The sequence below is a fragment of the Physcomitrium patens genome, chromosome 24 (genome assembly GCF_059467195.1).
Source record: "Physcomitrium patens ecotype Gransden chromosome 24, ASM5946719v1, whole genome shotgun sequence".
Classification (NCBI taxonomy): Eukaryota; Viridiplantae; Streptophyta; class Bryopsida; order Funariales; family Funariaceae; genus Physcomitrium; species Physcomitrium patens.
The window spans coordinates 3327414-3345000 of NC_143433.1; the positions used below are offsets into that span (position 1 = coordinate 3327414).

The 17587-nt window shown below is 40.2% G+C and overlaps 2 protein-coding genes across 4 annotated transcripts; both read right to left on the reverse strand.

Moving 5' to 3' along the window:
• Positions 1–5679: 5679 nt before the first annotated feature.
• LOC112276950 (uncharacterized) lies at positions 5680–11378 on the reverse strand. 2 transcript variants are annotated; one of them, XM_073530990.2, is made up of 6 exons: positions 10577–11378; positions 10271–10405; positions 9137–9698; positions 8409–8756; positions 6220–8238; positions 5680–6065 (listed from the first exon to the last, which is right to left on the reverse strand). In XM_073530990.2, the coding sequence occupies exons 1-5, from the start codon at positions 11229–11231 to the stop codon at positions 6231–6233; spliced, it is 3708 nt and encodes a 1235-aa protein (XP_073387091.1). In that variant the 5' UTR covers positions 11232–11378; the 3' UTR covers positions 5680–6065; positions 6220–6230. The 2 variants fall into 2 exon arrangements, with proteins under 2 accessions (XP_073387091.1, XP_024364558.1); XM_024508790.3 differs by having other exon boundaries at positions 5680–8238.
• A 1660-nt stretch (positions 11379–13038) lies between these two features.
• Positions 13039–16606, reverse strand: LOC112276951 (uncharacterized). Of its 2 annotated transcripts, none has more exons than XM_024508792.3 (7): positions 16263–16606; positions 15623–15914; positions 15196–15427; positions 14490–14845; positions 14073–14274; positions 13719–13939; positions 13039–13405 (listed from the first exon to the last, which is right to left on the reverse strand). In XM_024508792.3, the coding sequence occupies exons 1-7, from the start codon at positions 16516–16518 to the stop codon at positions 13231–13233; spliced, it is 1734 nt and encodes a 577-aa protein (XP_024364560.1). In that variant the 5' UTR covers positions 16519–16606; the 3' UTR covers positions 13039–13230. The 2 variants fall into 2 exon arrangements, with proteins under 2 accessions (XP_024364560.1, XP_024364562.1); XM_024508794.2 differs by having other exon boundaries at positions 15623–16003; positions 16263–16405.
• Positions 16607–17587: the final 981 nt, after the last annotated feature.

A 17587-nucleotide genomic window follows, 5' to 3' on the forward strand; every position in this document is an offset into this window, starting at 1 on the left:
TGCAGAAAACTGGCCGAAGAAACCTAAACGCAGTCATGAACCACAAAAGATGCGTTTTTCTCAATTTCCTGTACAAAACTTGGTTTTTTAATTTTAGTGAAACTTGACCCATCTTCGTGTGGGGAGCTGAATGTGATGCACGAAAATAGAGAGCGTTGTTCCAACTCTTCGACAACCCACATCACAGACTCTCACAAGTGTACATGGCGTGTTTCTATTTCTATCACCATTTTGTTGAGGTCTCTCTTTATGAAGAAGATGGAATATATATTGTAAGTTGTTGAAAATGACACACACTAAAGTCTAAATATTTCAAACTTTAGTGGCAGCCAACAAAGTGGACTGACAAGTGAAGCTAACTAGACATGTGGGTATTTGTTTTTTTGGGGAAGTGTAATCTTTTTTATAAAGAGAAGTAGGTGTTGTTACTTTGTACAATCTATTTTTGGAGATGGTAAGAAGTTGCAATTAAGAAAATAGTTACAACATTCTTATTACTTTTATATATATATATATATATATATATATAGTCACAAAGGTGACACACTTAAACCATCACATTAGTAATTAAAAAAAATTCAAGATTGTGTGGTTACAAATAGACCAAGCTTACATATGGTGTTTTTGTGCATTATATGAACTTCATTTTTTTCAGTTATGTTGCAAGATTTTATAGTAACTAGACCTACTAAATTCAAATTATATAATGTATGAGTGTATTTTTTGCAAAAGCAATACAAACAAAACAAAGAATGTTAATAAAATATGATTTGGCATGTAATTAAAAACAAAACAAAGAATGTTAATAAAATATGTTTTGGCATGTAATCAAAAGTCTATTTTTTTTTTTAATTCTTATAAAAGTCAATTTTTTTAGAAAATTTAATATTTTTTGATTTATTAGATTTATTATTAGTTAATTTTTATTTTTTGTGATAGTATAATATATATTTTTTAATTCAATTTTTGAGTTATTGAACCAATTTATAAATTTAAAAAATATATGTTTCTAATGATGTAAAAAACTTATAGTTATAAACCTTTAAATTTTATTAATTACAAATAAAATGTTTAAACTTCAATCTCATTCTTCTATTTTAGTTTGTAGACATATATATATATATATATATATGAAAAGCATATAAATAATGGTTACCAATTAATTATAGTGTTATTAGAATACACTTTAAATATTATAAACTATGGTTGCTATAAACCATTATACATCTTTTTAATATAATATACAATTTAACTTTTATCAATTGGTTTAAAAATAACAATTGTATCAAAAAAATTGAGTATTCTTCTTGATTACTTTTGTAAAAGAAACTATTTAAAAATATTTTTTATAAAATAAAATATCATTAGATTTATTTTTCTTATATAAAATTATATATATAAACATTGTGATTTGATGTTTTTTTTTTTTTTTTTTTTTTTTTTTTAAAAAAAATAACATTAGAAGTGATATTAGTATAATTTTATTAATAATCTAATTTTTTTTTTTCAATTTTTTTTTAAAAAATTATATAACATATTTTGTAGCCTAATAATATTTGATGTTATTTAAATATACACTATTATATTTGTGTGTTATTTTTATATTTTTTCTTTTTCTAAGAACCTTTACAATATTTGTGTTGATTTAACACATATTAGATTCTAGAATTGACAAAGTAATTACATAGAATTCTAGAGCACCTTAATCTTAATATGATGTGATTATATAGAAATGTATAAATGAACTCTCTTTTATAGTTGCAGTGATTCTTTACTCATTCGGAAGCTTACATGGAGAGGCTCCCACCCAATGAATATCACCTCAAAACTCACCAATCCAAGAAACTGATTTTTGCGAATCCGAGGCCGTTCAACAATGAACTGACTGTAAATAAATAAATAAAAACGGTGCACTGTAACTACAACAGCACTACACACAGAGAGTTAACAAGATCCAGGCAACATTGGCATCGACACTGAGATGAATCAACAACAGGATCCGCCTGGCTTTGGCAACCAACTGCAAGTATTAGATGGGTGAGAGAGGAAGAGAAACAACAGAAGAAAAGATATAGATACAGCAGAGTGAGGGAGCAAGAAAACAAAGAGATCTAGGCTGTCGTGGTTGATATAATATTCTTAGATCGGTGCCATGTTTTGTTGGCGTCTTGTATCTCCCGGTGTTGCTCATCCCTCCCTGGTTGCCTCTTCGACCTCACACCTTGCTTGCACATTTGCTTCCCTCGGTGATCGTGTTCCAGTCGATCAATAATTTAGAGAAGCTTCTTCGAATACCAAGTGCACAATCTGAACTGGGTTACTCTGTTGATCTGAATACAGGTTTGAATCAAAATACCACAAGATTACTAATAAACTACATACCTCAAAAGATTCATTCTCCAGAAACTTTCAGAAACACGCTCTCACAAAACCAAGCGAAGACCTCCACAAATAAAGGGTTGGGAGATGCTTCATCGATGTTTTGGTGGGTGCTTTGTGGGCATTCTTTCAGCATTTTGCAATGCATAGCGAGCTTGGTTTTGAAAACCGTGTGAAATGTGCCAGAAGTGCCCACAAGGAGTGGGTTTGGACTGGGGGTCTTGCAGCAGCAGAAGAAGAAGAATGGGATTTGTCTTATTGATTTGCTTTTGGAAAGACTGCATCAAAAGAGGTTGTTGTCTCTTCTTTTGGTTTGTTTTGGCTTGGAAGTTAGTGTTTTGTAGATATTTTTTTTCTTTTTTTTCTTTTTAATGCTAGTCTGGTGGACATGAAACTATCAAGAAAAACTGTAAAAATTATTAAAGAAGAAAATAAAAATACACTTGTGTGTTTCGTGGCTTCTGGCCACCAAGTCAACATTTTAAGAGTAGATGAATTGATGGCAATAATTTGTGCTATTTTTGTGTTTGATTCAGAAGAAGAATATTTAAGAAATTCGATTCAAACTAAAATTCTAACCAAAAGTCTATATTTGAGGCTTTAAATAATATTTTAAAACTGGAACAAATGAAGTTTTCCTTGAAAATTATACTTATGTCACTGAATACAAAACAAAAATAAACAAGATATATATATATATATATATATATATATATACATATGTATGTAATAAAATTAAAGTGAACAACAATGAATATTTGGAACCAATTATTATAATAATTTAGTTGCATATTAAATGAACTAAAAAGATACTTTAAAATAGTTGAAGTTAAACATTTTACTCCAAAATGATCAACACATAATTTTTCAAAAATCTTTGACTGCCATTTGACCACTAAACATAAATTTTCATGTATGTATATATATACACATGCACACACAAATTAATTGATTAAATATAAATTCCATTGAAGCTTTGAAATCCAATTTGGATTAGAGCTGCAGTGCATTTTCTATGTTTATAGATTTCCATTCAAATGTTCAAAACCACACATCATAAAGTATTTGAGGTTTCATTTCTATTAAAAATTAAAAATGAACTCATCTAAAATATTGAAAGAAAAAAACTTGATTTTAAGTTTACGTCTATTGTACAACTAGTGATAAAAAATTGATTCACACCTGTAGGATTAACACTATTTTGAAATCCATGATTTAAAACATGTTTAGTATTTTTTAACTAAAATTGAAATGACACTGGATACAATAAAAGTTTGTTTTCAAAAAACTTAAAAACCCTGCATTAAAATAAGCCATTGCCCTAATCTTGATATTAACAAAGAAATCGTAAAAAACAAATGAATTGTTACTTTGCCATTACAAGATAAGTTCTATATACCTATTGAGAACATACACATTTACCATTTGTAGATGAAGCAAAGTGCATTGAAATATACTGGTAGATGTGTGTCTCTACATGTCCATATATTAAGGGATAGTTTGCTTACGGCTTGACAAAGCTGCTCATGTATAAGAAACATTGACTTGGTAGGGCCATCCTTGTCATAAGGCGTGGTTTGTTGTTACAAGTACCACACTTTGAAAACTATACCTCACATTGGCTTTTGCACTAGTGGGTTTTAAGAAAGAGAAGATGGAATAGGTTATTGAGACCCATTGACTACCAGCTAGAGAAGCAGCCAGATAAGGAAGCAGGTTTTGCAATTGGCATATGTACATGAATTGAACTTGAACTTAGTGCAGACCAACGCTCAATTGCAACGTCAGAGACTTTACAAGGACTCCTACCCTGGTGAAGAACTTCACAGATATTAAAGATTTAACAGAATCAGTAAATTACAGTTATTCTGCAGCTCCAAAATCACAACTAAGCCTATGCAAAACGCTGCTTGAAATATTGAAGTCCACCACCTTGCCAACACAAGTCTTCCAAACCCAATATAAATAACATTGCCCGTGCTGTTCGTTTACAGTATTCTGGAGCTTAATAACCAGGGAGATGTGCAACACTTGCTGTCTAATAGGTTTATCATATACAGCGACCCACACACCATAGATGACGCAAAGGACCTCAAGTACTTGTTTCAACCCATATTACGGTCTTCTAATCTACTAACATTTGGTCCACACTATTCTGAAGCAATCGTGACACATTTATCATAATAATGAACTACAACAACCTATTAACTAGATTGGGTTCTTAAAACCAATTAAATTCTCAAAGCAAGTTATTTCACTTGCAAAACACGTGGTATCCAGGTAACGCAAGAAAATAGGAAGCAATGAGATCCACCAGAAGCTGGAAAAAGATCTTCAACCATTCCACGTCATCATTGTCCTGCAAGGAAAGACAGGAACCCTTCCCTTCCCATCCTCCATACCAAGCAACTAAGCTTTGCTCCTTACAGAAACAAGAACCAAGACGGCATATATACATTGAAAAAAAAAAAAAGGAAAAAAAAAAAGAAAAAGAAAAAGCGAGAGTGAGAGAAGATGATGCACAAATTCACCGCTTCCAGTGTGAGGGAAGACCATGAGTGTTGGCTTCACATAAAAAAGGCTAGAAAGCACGTGTGAATCCAGTGGCTATGTTGCTGAACACTTACCTATAATAGGCTTTGTAGGGTACGTGCCACAGCTGCAGCGTAAACAATCCTGAGAGCGTTCGCATGAGTTCCTCCCAACCCACCACCCCAACCCCGCCCTCCCACCGTTTTTCCAGGATTGAAGTGGAACTCAAACCATCTAGTAGATACTATAACCTCAAAGAAATAGCAATGCAAGGACAGGCTGCAGTAATCTAGGAGACTATATCTAGTAAACTTATCTAGGAACATGATAGTACATCAGCACACAGATACAAAATGCTATATTCACGCTCAATGCTAGACCTTCACAAAAAACTTGCAAAACACTTACATGTTTCACCTAAGATATGATGTGCTCAGCTGCGAAACAGACAGACAATCCTGAGCCCGTGCCCAAGTACCTCCCAGCCAAACCCCAAAAGCCCACAAGCATTCAAATCCTGTCAAGGACTACCCCAAAAAAGCAAGTGTTTGCTGTGTACTTGCTGTTCATGACACTTCACAACAGTGCTACCAAATTGTTCAAGTTCACAGTTACTACCACGATCTCTTCCACTGACTGATGTTTTAGCTAAAGTAGAAAAAAGAATAGAACTTACAATCAACAACTAAAAGGGCCTGGGAAAATCGAACTAACTACTGTAAATTGTGTACACAACGCATTCAAGAACCACAGTTACAACAGACAGTATTTAACACCAAGATTATTTCTTGGAAATGATGAAAAGGTTACATAGTGTCAACAGATTTGAACCTCATCCTATGCATAAGGTGAATATGCCAGTCCGGAGCTACCTACAATGATTGGTATGAGCCAGAGCATGTTGATAGGATAGACCGTCTCGGAGCCAAAAGTCCGTAACAGAGGCGGCCTGCTTGATTGCCATGTCCGTCCATGCTGCATACAAGCACATAAAGAAAGGACAAATAACCAGCCAGGTTTAACCATTCCCACACATCCACCCCCCACCTCACCTCCACCCCATCCCCACCCTGACGTTCACGTGCTGAAAGTGCATCCACCAACTGAAGTCTTGAAGAACACGGCTCCATTTCCTTGTCAACTTGAAAAATCGCCTGCATGGGCCACACGTACCCCACCAGCCTCTTCGATCAAGCTTGTACAGACACGAAATAAATCAGTGTATCAAAACCTACCAGCAACCCTTGTTAATAGCTCTAACTCAAGATTCATGTCCTAAGATCTGCTAACGCAAGGATGGCTCACTACCATGTAATCCCTTAGTCGCTGGAGCTGGGGCTCTCTGTCGGCGACTTGGAGGGCTCTCTACGTTTCTTCTTGTGTCTGCTAGAGGACTTCTTCCTCGCCACCCCTTCATCAGATTCCAACGTGCCCTCCACCGAAGGTGATCTCTCAGACGACTTTTTTGAACGGTGGTGCTTATGCTTTATGATAGTTTCATCATCACCCCGCTTACTCTTACCTCCACCAGATGGAGATAATTCAGGAGACTCAGATAGAAGTCGTTTCTTTCGATGCAGTTTGTGTTTGCGGCGCTTCTTCTCCCGTTTCTCTGGGTCATCTCTCCTGTGCTTCTTCTTGTGCCGCCGCCGTTCCTTACGCTGATCTGCATCCTCAACGTCATCCTCATCTTCAGCTTTTTCAACATCATCTTCATGACGATGTTTCTTCTGATGACGCCGATGGCGTTCACGACGACGGTCTTGATCTTCGTCATCATCCCCTTCTTGAGATTTTCTCCTACGTCTCCTGTCCTTGTCGTGATCTTCTTCATCCTCTAGTGATTTCTTTCGAGACTTCCTATCTCTCTCTTCTCCTTCCCCGTATACATCTCGCGACTTTTTCCTGACTCGAAGTTCGTGATCTTCCCCTTCAGTACCCACACCTCGTGATCTTCTCCTTTCTCTCCTATCATGATCTCCTTCCCCGTCTGATATCTCAACAATTTTCCTTCGCCTTTTCTTCTCATCAACGTCTTCATCCATTTCCTCGTCTCCTTTGGATTTACCGTTGCCGACATTAACGTCATCTTCTCCATCAAACCTTTTAGATTCTTTTAATCTTGCATCCACTTCTTCCAGAACGTCCATCTCCTTCACACTCTCCGTTATGAGTATTTTATCGTCTCTCGATTTCTGTGCATATTTCTCCTCTCTAACGTCTGTGCTGACAAGTTTTTCAGAAACTAGATCTGGTCCCATCATTCTTTCTCGAACTTTCTCTTCTACGACCTGAGAAGTGGAAATCATGACATTGTCATAAACACTTGCCATATCGATCGACCTCCCAGAAGAGGCTTTCACCCTCTCCAGTTGAGACGGAACCAATTTTTGCGGTCCCTCTACCTGCATATCAGCGATACCAAGATCACTCTCCGCGTCCTTCGCGCCTTTGCGTTCATGGTCAATAATGTCCACATCTTTTTGAGGTTGTCCGACAGTCTTAACAACCTTTTCCTGCAACTCCTTGGCACCCTCTTTTGCAATTTTGGCTTCCCGGGTAAAATCGGAGGCCTTGGCGTTCTGCACTTCCCCCTCCTCGTCCTTGCTCTTTTTGCTAATGGGTCTATAGTTTTTCTCCCTATTCCTGTGTTTTTCTCGACCCTGCGATTTAATATCATCCCGCCAATCATCAATTACCTCTGTCTCTTCCTCCTCACTAACACCGTCACCGGCTGGTGTCTTCTCTTTGTTGCCCTTCTTCAATGGCTTCTTGAAACCTCCTACATCAGATCCTACAACAGCTTCTGGTGGAGGAACACCTCCACAGACAATATTATTGGAGTTCTCCAAACTGCTCGATTGTTTCCTTCTTCTATCTTCGAGGTCTTTCAGAATAGTTGCAGTATCCAGTTTAGTGTTCAAAGAGGACTTGATCTCCATCAAGACCTCATCAACTGGTAAATTTTTACTGGATACGGTTCCATTGCCAAGAGTAATATTCTTCGCAGTCGAATCACTCTTGAGCTGATCAGTTCGTGCAGAATCTACCTTGTCTGATGCTTTCTTGCCACCATCAACAGGGTCAAGAGCTCCTCTTTTTCTGGGGCTCATGGTGTGGTCCTTCGAAGCACTTGGGCTACCGACAACCTTTTCACCTTTTGGGCTGCCCTTCCTTCTCACTGGACTCCCACTTCCGCTGCGAGGAGTCTTTGAACGACTCCTTTTTACATCTTTTGAACGAGACCTTGTTGGCCTTCGGCTTCGAGTGGTAGCTCTGTGCTGTAATTCATAAGTGCGTTGTCGTCTAGGTGATGGAGATATTTCTCTGCAATTTTCCAAATCAAAACATCAGAGGTAGTAAGACGCCACGACCACCAAGTGAACAAGACTCCAAAGCTAGCAATTCGAATAATTTGAGCATGATGAATAAACTGAATTGCTATAAACAACGTCCCTGTGCACACAAATCCCTAAGTAAAGCTTCCAAAACTTTACCTGCGTGATCTTGAACCTGATCGTGTTCTTGACCTCCTTCTAACTCGATCGCGGCTTCGGCTGCGACTACGGGCTCTGCGGCTATTGCGCGAGCTGTAAGGATCTCTGCTATCTCTACTATCTCGCTCTCTCTCCCAGTCCCGCCTGGAATAATACGATGGGTACGGATCACGCCCACCCCTATATCGGGAACCCCGTTCCCTGCTCCGATAGTGATTACGGTCCCTAGATCTTGACCGAGATCGCCCGCGGCGGAGCCGAGCCGGAGTAGCCGATCGAGAGCGACGGTCTCGACGGTACCTTACAGGTGATCTAGACTTAGATCGAGACTTCGATTTAGAACGTGCCCTATACAAGACAAAATCCATAAAAGAAAATGTTAGACAGCCGGACACATGTGCTGCATCCAAAAAGTCCTAAAACATTAAAACCAAAACTCATGCAAAAATTAAATGCTCCTTTGTGCAATCACCGATAAACCAAACTGCGGAAACATGCTCAAGAATCTGATCACTTTTTTCAGAGAAGCATTTAAGATGACAAATGATTAAGGCTGCAACTAAAATTTACATTAATACCTATTGTGATCCATAAGAACAAGAAACACTCAACCTGGCACAAGAACTGAATTATAATTTGAGTGCTGCCTCTAAGCAGCCCACACATGAAAATGACACATTGAACTGAACCCATGCAATAAAATGATGTGCGTAAACATTAAGGCCCACCTAGGACTAGTTTTGGCTGGTTCGGATGCCGTGGTAGCTACTTCCACACCATCATTAGGGCCAGCCAGCCGTTTGGATATCTCTGCTGCTCGGGCTGATGCCATCTCCGCTGCAGATTTCACAGTGGCCGCTCGAGCTGCTGCTTGCTGCGTGGCAAGTGCTTGCTGCATATATAGAGCCTGCTGGAATTGCATTTGCTGCATGACTACAGCTTGTTGCATCATCATGGGCAGTTGAGGCGGTCCCATTCCATTCAAAGTAGACCCAGTGCCATGCTTTCCAGATCGTGGTTTTCTTTTCAACTCAACCTTAAGATTCTGTCCCCCAACTGGCATATCATTGAGAGACAGCCCAGCCTTCGCACCTTCTGGTCTTGAGTACTCCACGAATGCAGTTGTTTTAGATTCTGACATAGTACAATCTATAACTGTTCCACAATAGTTGAATAGCTGGCGTAGTTGATCAGCAGTTAAAATAGGGTTGATATTGGTCACTTGAAGAGTACAAATTGGCTCATTACTGTCTTCGTCGTCCTCTTCTTTCCCATCAACATTGTCTTGACCTAGATTAATTCACAATTGATGTCAGTGCATACGATGGTTGAGATTTACTACAATGCCCGATTAGAACAAAATCGTTTCAATTATATTTCAAGACCTTGAAGCTGTTCAGCATGACGTTGAACCGAAGATAAACGAAACCAAATGTAAAGCTCAGAACCCTAAATTTCTGATAAAGCTGAATCAAATACTCTAGGCATTGACAACACTTAGTGGTATGCTCTTCAAAACCGTGGACTTGCCGAGGAAATCTGAAAAGGTAAAAACATGCCTGGAAGCATTTATTCCAGTCAGTAACCCGAAAAACTAAACACCCTACAGAGATATGCCTCTGAAGAAATAAGCAAAAAATTGGAAAAGAAACAAGAAACATCTTAAATTTCACCCCATCGATAAATTGTGACCATGAAGCCAGTATACGCCTTACTCTTTGATATGACCTCACACGCCAGCTCGACAAACCCAAGTCCAGATTTCAGAAACGATGAGTATTCAAATATCATATGTCAACGGATGTGAAAATTAACTTATTGTTTCTCATTTAAATAAATTAACAAAAACTCATGTAACACACCTGCTTGCTGTTGTTGCTGCTGCTGAGCTGCTTGTGCCGCCTGAAAAGCATTTGCTGCCGCAATGCTCTGTGCAGCAGCCATTGCTGCAGCAGACGGCGCCATGGGCATTTGACTCAATCCTCCCATTGTGCTCCCTGCTGTCAAGGCGGCCATCAATTAATTCTAAGAAGGGTGATTGTAGTTGCAATCTGTCCTAGTACATCGTCCATGCAAACAACCTCTACAAACTTCACCAAAAGCAGCCCCAAGGCCTGGCAGGAAGACCCCACCTGAAGCCTCCGTCACAAACCCCAATTCCAACATACCTGGAAACATCCCCGGCATGCTGAAAGCCCCCATTTGCTGACCTACACCGATGTAGGACGAAGCACCAAGCATAGGTGTCGATGTGGGGATCATACTAACGCCGAGAGGCACATTCCCGCCGCTGAAGAAGACCGGGAACGGGCTCCCCGATATCGGATGCCCGTTGCACTCCACCCTCACCATGTAATCTCCTCGTTTCGCCACTGCATACGTCGCTGTGTACGTTCCATCCGCATGGTCCTTCACAACCGCATCCTGCTCTACCCCTCCCACCCCTGCCCCTGGCATAACCCTAACCCTAATGTACGCTCCTCCGTGCGGAATCCGCCTCCCATCGGAATCCTTTGTCACCACCACGAACGACGCTGCCGCTCCCGCAGCTCCCCCTCCAACCCCCGTCCCCGCAGCTGTGCATTTGCCCGGATCCACAGGCCCTATCGGCTTCTTCGCCAATCGGTCTACCTCCTCTCCATCGCTATCCGAATCCACTTCCCTCCCACCCACCGGTGCTCCACCCTGTCCCTCCACATCCCGGAACGTAGCCTCAAACGCAGCTCTCGCCGCAGCTGCTTTCTCCTCTTCATCTTTCACCTTGGCATCCTCCGCGTGCTTCATCCAAGCGGGGCGCGTGAGAGCCATTCCACGCCCCGCCATAGCTTCCTCTCCCCCACCTTCAACCTTACCCTTTCGCCTCTCAACCCCAACTCCAACCACGCCAAATTAACTCCCTCCCGCAATCCACCAAACTCGTTCAAAATTTAGACTGGACCCTATTCCCCGCCTCCAAAAAACACCCACACAGCAAATGCAATCCAAGCTCCGCACTTCGCCTGAACCACCACCTCACAACCAAACACGGCAACCGTAAGGGCACGATAACCGCGACCGACTCAAGAATCTCAGCCTCGATTTCCAGACCGTCCTTCCAATCTAAGGTTCGGTTCGTACCTAGTCAGCTTCCGAGTAGGTTCGGCACCACTTACGCTGGGTTCAACGAAGAATCTCACAAGGTTCGGAGATTGACCTTCCCTTCTCTTTCTTTTTCTCAACTGCCTCAGCTTTCCCCATCTCTGCCATTTAGCTTCAGTGACTGTGGAGACGAAGCTGTGGACTTGAATGTTTAGGGTTTGGCCGTCCTCATGATGCAGCTCACTTCCCTCTGCCATGCTCATTTCTCTTCAGATTCTCTTCACCTGCTTAATTTCTCTCACTTTGTCTTGCACTGTACGCATTCTGTCCCTGTTTTTTTTTGTTGTGGAAGATTCACCATCGTTCTGCTTGATTGCCTTGAAGTGTTTGAATGGCAGTATTTGGGTTTCTCACATCTGGGTTTTGGTCTCATTTTGAGCTTGGATGTGGCTCTTATGGAATTCGAGTTCTAGTGTGTAGACCTTCGTGTTTTGTGGCTTTTGACAGCTGTGTAGTCCACATGGCCTGGAAGGTGTGCTCGTTGCCTTGGATAAGAGTCTTCCTTTATCTTTTCTTTTCCAGCACACTTCTACTTTTTATTCTACTTCTACTATTTATAAACTCAGAAAAGAACGAGCGTAATAAGCGTCAATATGGGGACGATGATTACTTATTGGATGCTTCATTGACCCCACAATTATCTAAGAGTAGTGAGCAGTCGATACTGAACTTACAACAGTACTCAGATCATAGATCCAGCTAATTTATTAAGATTTTAAGAAGAGCCCAAATTATTGGTGTTGAATAAGAAGTTGCCTTAGGTTTGCTGGGGCAGTTAGAAAGATAACTAAGAAATTGGAACGCTTATCGAGGTTTTGGAACTCGAAACCCAGTGTTTGTCCCCGAAATATTCGCTCACAGTTATCACGGTCGAACACAGGTACATGACCTTCGCTCCCAAGGGTAACTACTTCTCGGACTGAAAGAAGATTGAAGTGTAAAGCACGTATGAGAGCATGATCAAACTATCTTCTTTTTACCCGAGCAAAAGTCTCCTTCATTTGCCGTATCCAAGGTAGCCACCAAGCAACACCTACCTTGGCCAAATGCTAATCGGATGCTTTCCCGACAAAGAATGAAGATTATTTGAATGGATCGACCAGGCTTTGATTCCCGTGCAAAATCAACGCCATTTTGAAGACTCTAAAATTCTTCACAAAACAGCTCACTAAAGAACCGTATAAAGCACGAATTGCTGAACATGCACTGATTCACAAGGCTATTGAGAACGTAGGCAACTTCATAATAGCATAGCCGCACAGGGATGAAGAGCACTGTGATGAATCTTATTCAAAGGGAAGCATCACAAACTAACAAAGTACCACTACTTTTTTGCATGAGGAATTTAAGATATAACGAACTTTTCACGAGAATTAAGCAGGTTTCCTTCCTCCGCAAGTAAAATTTACTCATAGAAATATTTGTTAAGTATCAACGCAGGTGATGTATATTTCGGAGGTACCCTTGTAAAACAAGACTTTGCTAGTACACGAAAAACAAAAAGATTAAGGTGATTGTATTAATTTCTCTGTCATAAGAACAAGGGCAAGGTACATCCAGAAATATTGCTCAAATCTACAAGATGAATGACCAAACAAAAATTGATGTTGCACAGCAAGCTTCGGAGCACGAGCACTAAATCCTGAGGGTTGCTCAAGATTTCAAGTGACAGGTACCAAAATTTCTACTTAGAAGCCCAGCGCACACTCTGACGTATACCTTCAAAAATTAGACCAAGGGAACGACCAATGAGGCGCACAAGCAGAAAAGATACAGCTCCTCCCAATTTCTTTCCAAGAACTTGAAGTAGTGGACCCACTATGTCGGAAAGCTCCAAGTACAAGCTGTAGACGTATCTCCTGCCATTGTTGCACTCTAAGTGAATACAAAGCACTCACCACATTGTGATTCTTTCGAAACACAAGATATCCGTCTGATAGGTATCAGAACATAATTTCACTGTGTTGTCTGACGAGTAGGAAACCTTGCCTGTTCAGCTGTAAAAACAGCTAACACTAACCTTTTCTTCTAACAGGCATGATGCAATGTTCGGTATGGATTCTCAGTTTAAAGAGATTCGGTAATTAAAAAAAAAAACAAACAAACAAACAAACAAACAAACAAACAAAAAACAAACAAAAAAAAATTCAAAACAAACAAAGGAGCGGGTACCAGCCAGTAAGCGCCCTCAGCTCTTTGCTGCGTCGTGCTGGCAGCTCAATCGGTTTCAGTCTAATCTCCGTAACACCATCATCTTTTGTCGTCTGCTGACTCTCAATGGGTGTGGCTACTTCAGAATCGCGAAGTGTGTCTATTGTCCACAGTTCAAAACGATCTTCAAACATGGCTGCGACAGATGTAAAATTGCGCTGAAACCAACCCCGCAATGCAATCTGCGCGCCAACAGAGAAACTTTGAAGACCTAAAATAATCAAAAAGATCCTCAACCCCAACTTCCGCTTATCGAGGCCACCTTGGTTAAACCAATGAAGCACATAAAAGAATGAGAGCACACACACAATATACCTCATTTCGAAACCTCTCAAGTGCTCTTGTGGACTTAATAGAGGGCCGAACTAAGATTGGCCAGTCACTATCTCGACCGCCCATTTGTGGATCTCTGCCCAAATAAATAGCAGCTGCTCCGTCAGCTAGTGCAACTACAAGATCCTCAAGAGCATTACCAACATGCCTTGACATCACCATACAGTCACAACAGCTACCTGGCCTGCAGTGACAGACAAGGTACCCCTCAGACTTCAAGATTTACAGACAGAAATCCAGAGACAAAATTCTAAGTCACTGATAGTGGCTTGTCAGATTGTATGCAATGATATATTCCACTTCGTCGACCTTCTTGCCTTTTCTGACATCGTAAACAAGGAAGAGAATGAAGTAACGTTCATATGTTCATCGACCCTCAAATATAACTTCGGAAATTACCTCATCGTCTGAAATCGAAGAAAGAAAAGCAAATCAATGTACAGATCTGTCTTTCCAGTTCGTTGCAGATAATCTAAAACCAACGCTTTCCCTTGACTTATGCTGTCGGCATTCTGTGTAGGTGAAGGGTCCACTGCACCCGTCAAGCCGCCCGAAACTTTCGTCGGTTCCTCCACCGTAAAAATACCATTATCTACCATTTGAGCTGGACTTTGCTGATTTACACCCACCAAACGAGGTTCTTGGGCAAGCCATGTTTTACAAATAGGCTCAACCAACCCACAAAGCACATCCAGTGCAAGCTTTGACCACTCTGCTGCTGGCAATAGTTTACTGCTTACATTTATGGAATCAACCTGCATGAAAATAATAAAACATTAGAAAATCTATGATTCCAATTCTTAAAAAGATAGAGCTAATCTGGTCCTCAGATTTTTTATCCACAAACACGCTGTGCTTCTTCATTCCATGCCTTGCTTCCGCTCCTCATTTCAAACCTATTTCATAACTGACATTCGGTTGAATGAAGTCGATCCTATATTCTCATAAAGGAAAAAATTACTCCCGGATGAAGTTCACACACCAAAATATTGTCAAAACGTGCACTTAATATACAGGCATTGCCTGCGTGTTAAACCCTGACAACGAAGCACAAATCAATACTATTTTAGGTTGCGCGAGACAAAGGCTAGAGTTTAGTACCTGCCTCTGTGCGAAGTTGCTCCAAAGCAAGCACAAGCAACCGAAGCCTTGAACCAGACTCTAAAGCTTGCAAGTTCAGCACGGGGTTCCTAACTGCTCTATCTCTGCTCTCAAAAGAACCCACATCCTTCTCTTTCCTAGCTAATCTGGTAAGAGCTGCGCCAAACTTCGCTTGGACCTTACCCCATGAGTCACGTTCTTGAACTTCCGATTCAGATTCCTCAAATTCATATTCTCTGAATCAACATTTTCAGTCCAATGATCACACTTAGGATGTGCGCCATCATGGAATAGAGCCTAAGCCCTTGAATGCTATGAAACTGAAGATTGGCATTTAGAACGATTATCTCAAATCTCAACTTACACTATTGCAAAAATATGGAACTCTGAATCCGTAAATCAAAACAGGAGCTACAGTGAATAAGAAAAACCTTTTAAACTGCTGAGACACGGCTGCCCCTTCATCCAAGGAAGGACCAGTACGCGGGAGAGAGACGTCTACGGTGCGTTCAATCAAGGCTGTCTTTCTAGGAGTGACAATCCCAGCTAAGTACACAAGCGCAACACTGGTCACAAACATCAACTGCTCCACAGCTGGTTGCCATTCTACTGCAAAAGCAAAAATCCGTGCAGCATCTGCTACAGGTGAGAGCCCAGATAGTCTTCTCGTTCTCCTTCGGTCGCAACCGCGAAGTTTGTTATCCATTAATGATGCTGCCCTAGCTATAAACCATGCCAACGCATCGAATGAGCAGCGTCCCAACAAAATGTTCGCCTACATAATGCACCTCAATCCACCATCTTCCCGAATTCTGGCAAGGTATTCCAATTGCAGCCGTTGATATCACTAACTATGTGCTGATCAATCATATCTGCCTTATTCTTAGTATTTGTCACAAAAACATCACAATTTGCGATGCTTTCAAAATATTGACACGGAAATTCCAGTCGCAATAGTCATCACTAAAAACCAATCAAAATCAGATATCATCAGAAGTATTGCCGTCTCGGAACAATTACCAAAACATCATACACTAAACATCTAATGAAATTCCAAATGAACAAACGCACCGAACTCCACGCGGTCTTCGTTAAACCCCGTCTTTCCCACCGCCACGAATGACGAGCTTGTCCTGTTCGGACCAAAACCCGCAACCTTGCACAAAGCCATTCGCAAGGGCGCTACGACTGCCGTCCTGGCGCGTCGCAGATTTCCGACATGCCCATTCCAACAAAGCCTGTTATCCCGAATAGACAGCACCAGATTACAACTCCGAAACCCTACATCCTGGGATGTGAAGCTCGGGCTGGCGAAATGCGCCGCCATAGCTGGCAAAAATGCACGCAAACAATCTAGAAATTCATCACCACGGCAGCAGAAACACCGGAACACAGGCAGAGTGCCCCAGACGCCGACGCAGAGAATCCCCTGCCCATTCCCAGGGCGATGCTTTTGAGCACAGATTTGCCGGGACCGAAGAAGCCCCTTTCTCGTCTGCCCTTCTTCGTTCGTTCTGGTTCCGTCCATAGGATGAATTTATGTTTTTTCATCCATTTCTCGTCCACCTTGCTTCGTGCGTTTGAGCTCCGTCTATTGGATGTATTTTGTTCCGGTCCAGAGGGGCATCTTGTTAACTGCATCGCATTAGCACTAATCTCTCCATCTACTAAGCTTGACAAGATGAGTAATAGAGTACAGTTTTGATTAGTTTTGATTAGTTTTGATTTCTGGTCCTGAATTTCTAACTTCCCAATTTATGTAGAGTCTTTTTATCTAGAAGACCACTTTGAAAGGACATGATATAAAAGCTTTATTGCAGTTTTCTGAATGATGAAGAAAACTATATATGTGTATATATATATATATATATATTTACATTTTGGTGAATGGAACTAGAAAGAAGTGAAAAAAAAAATTATAAAATAAATAAAATCATGTTATCATTTTATGTTCATGTACTAATTATTTTGATATATAAAAGATAAAAAATAATAATAAATATTTATTTTAATCACTTCACTATGGTAAAATATAACATAAATTATATCCTTCCATTTTAAATAACATAATATTTTTATTAATATAACACAAAAAATTAATCATGCTATTTTTAAATTTAAATTTAAATTTAATTTAAATTAAAAAAATATATCTAAAATATTAGGTGATTTGATCTGTGTGCATGATACTTATTTGTTGTGATAGTTAAGATTAAAAAAAAGTCTACACAACTTGAAAGAATTTATACCAAGTTGTAGTCTTATATTGCACAATAAATTATTTTAAGTGTATTCTCTTATAAGGTCCTAACAATAGCCACCACTCTATTAGAATCTATGAATGATTATATATATATATATATATATATATATATTTCTTCTTTATTTTTGTTGAT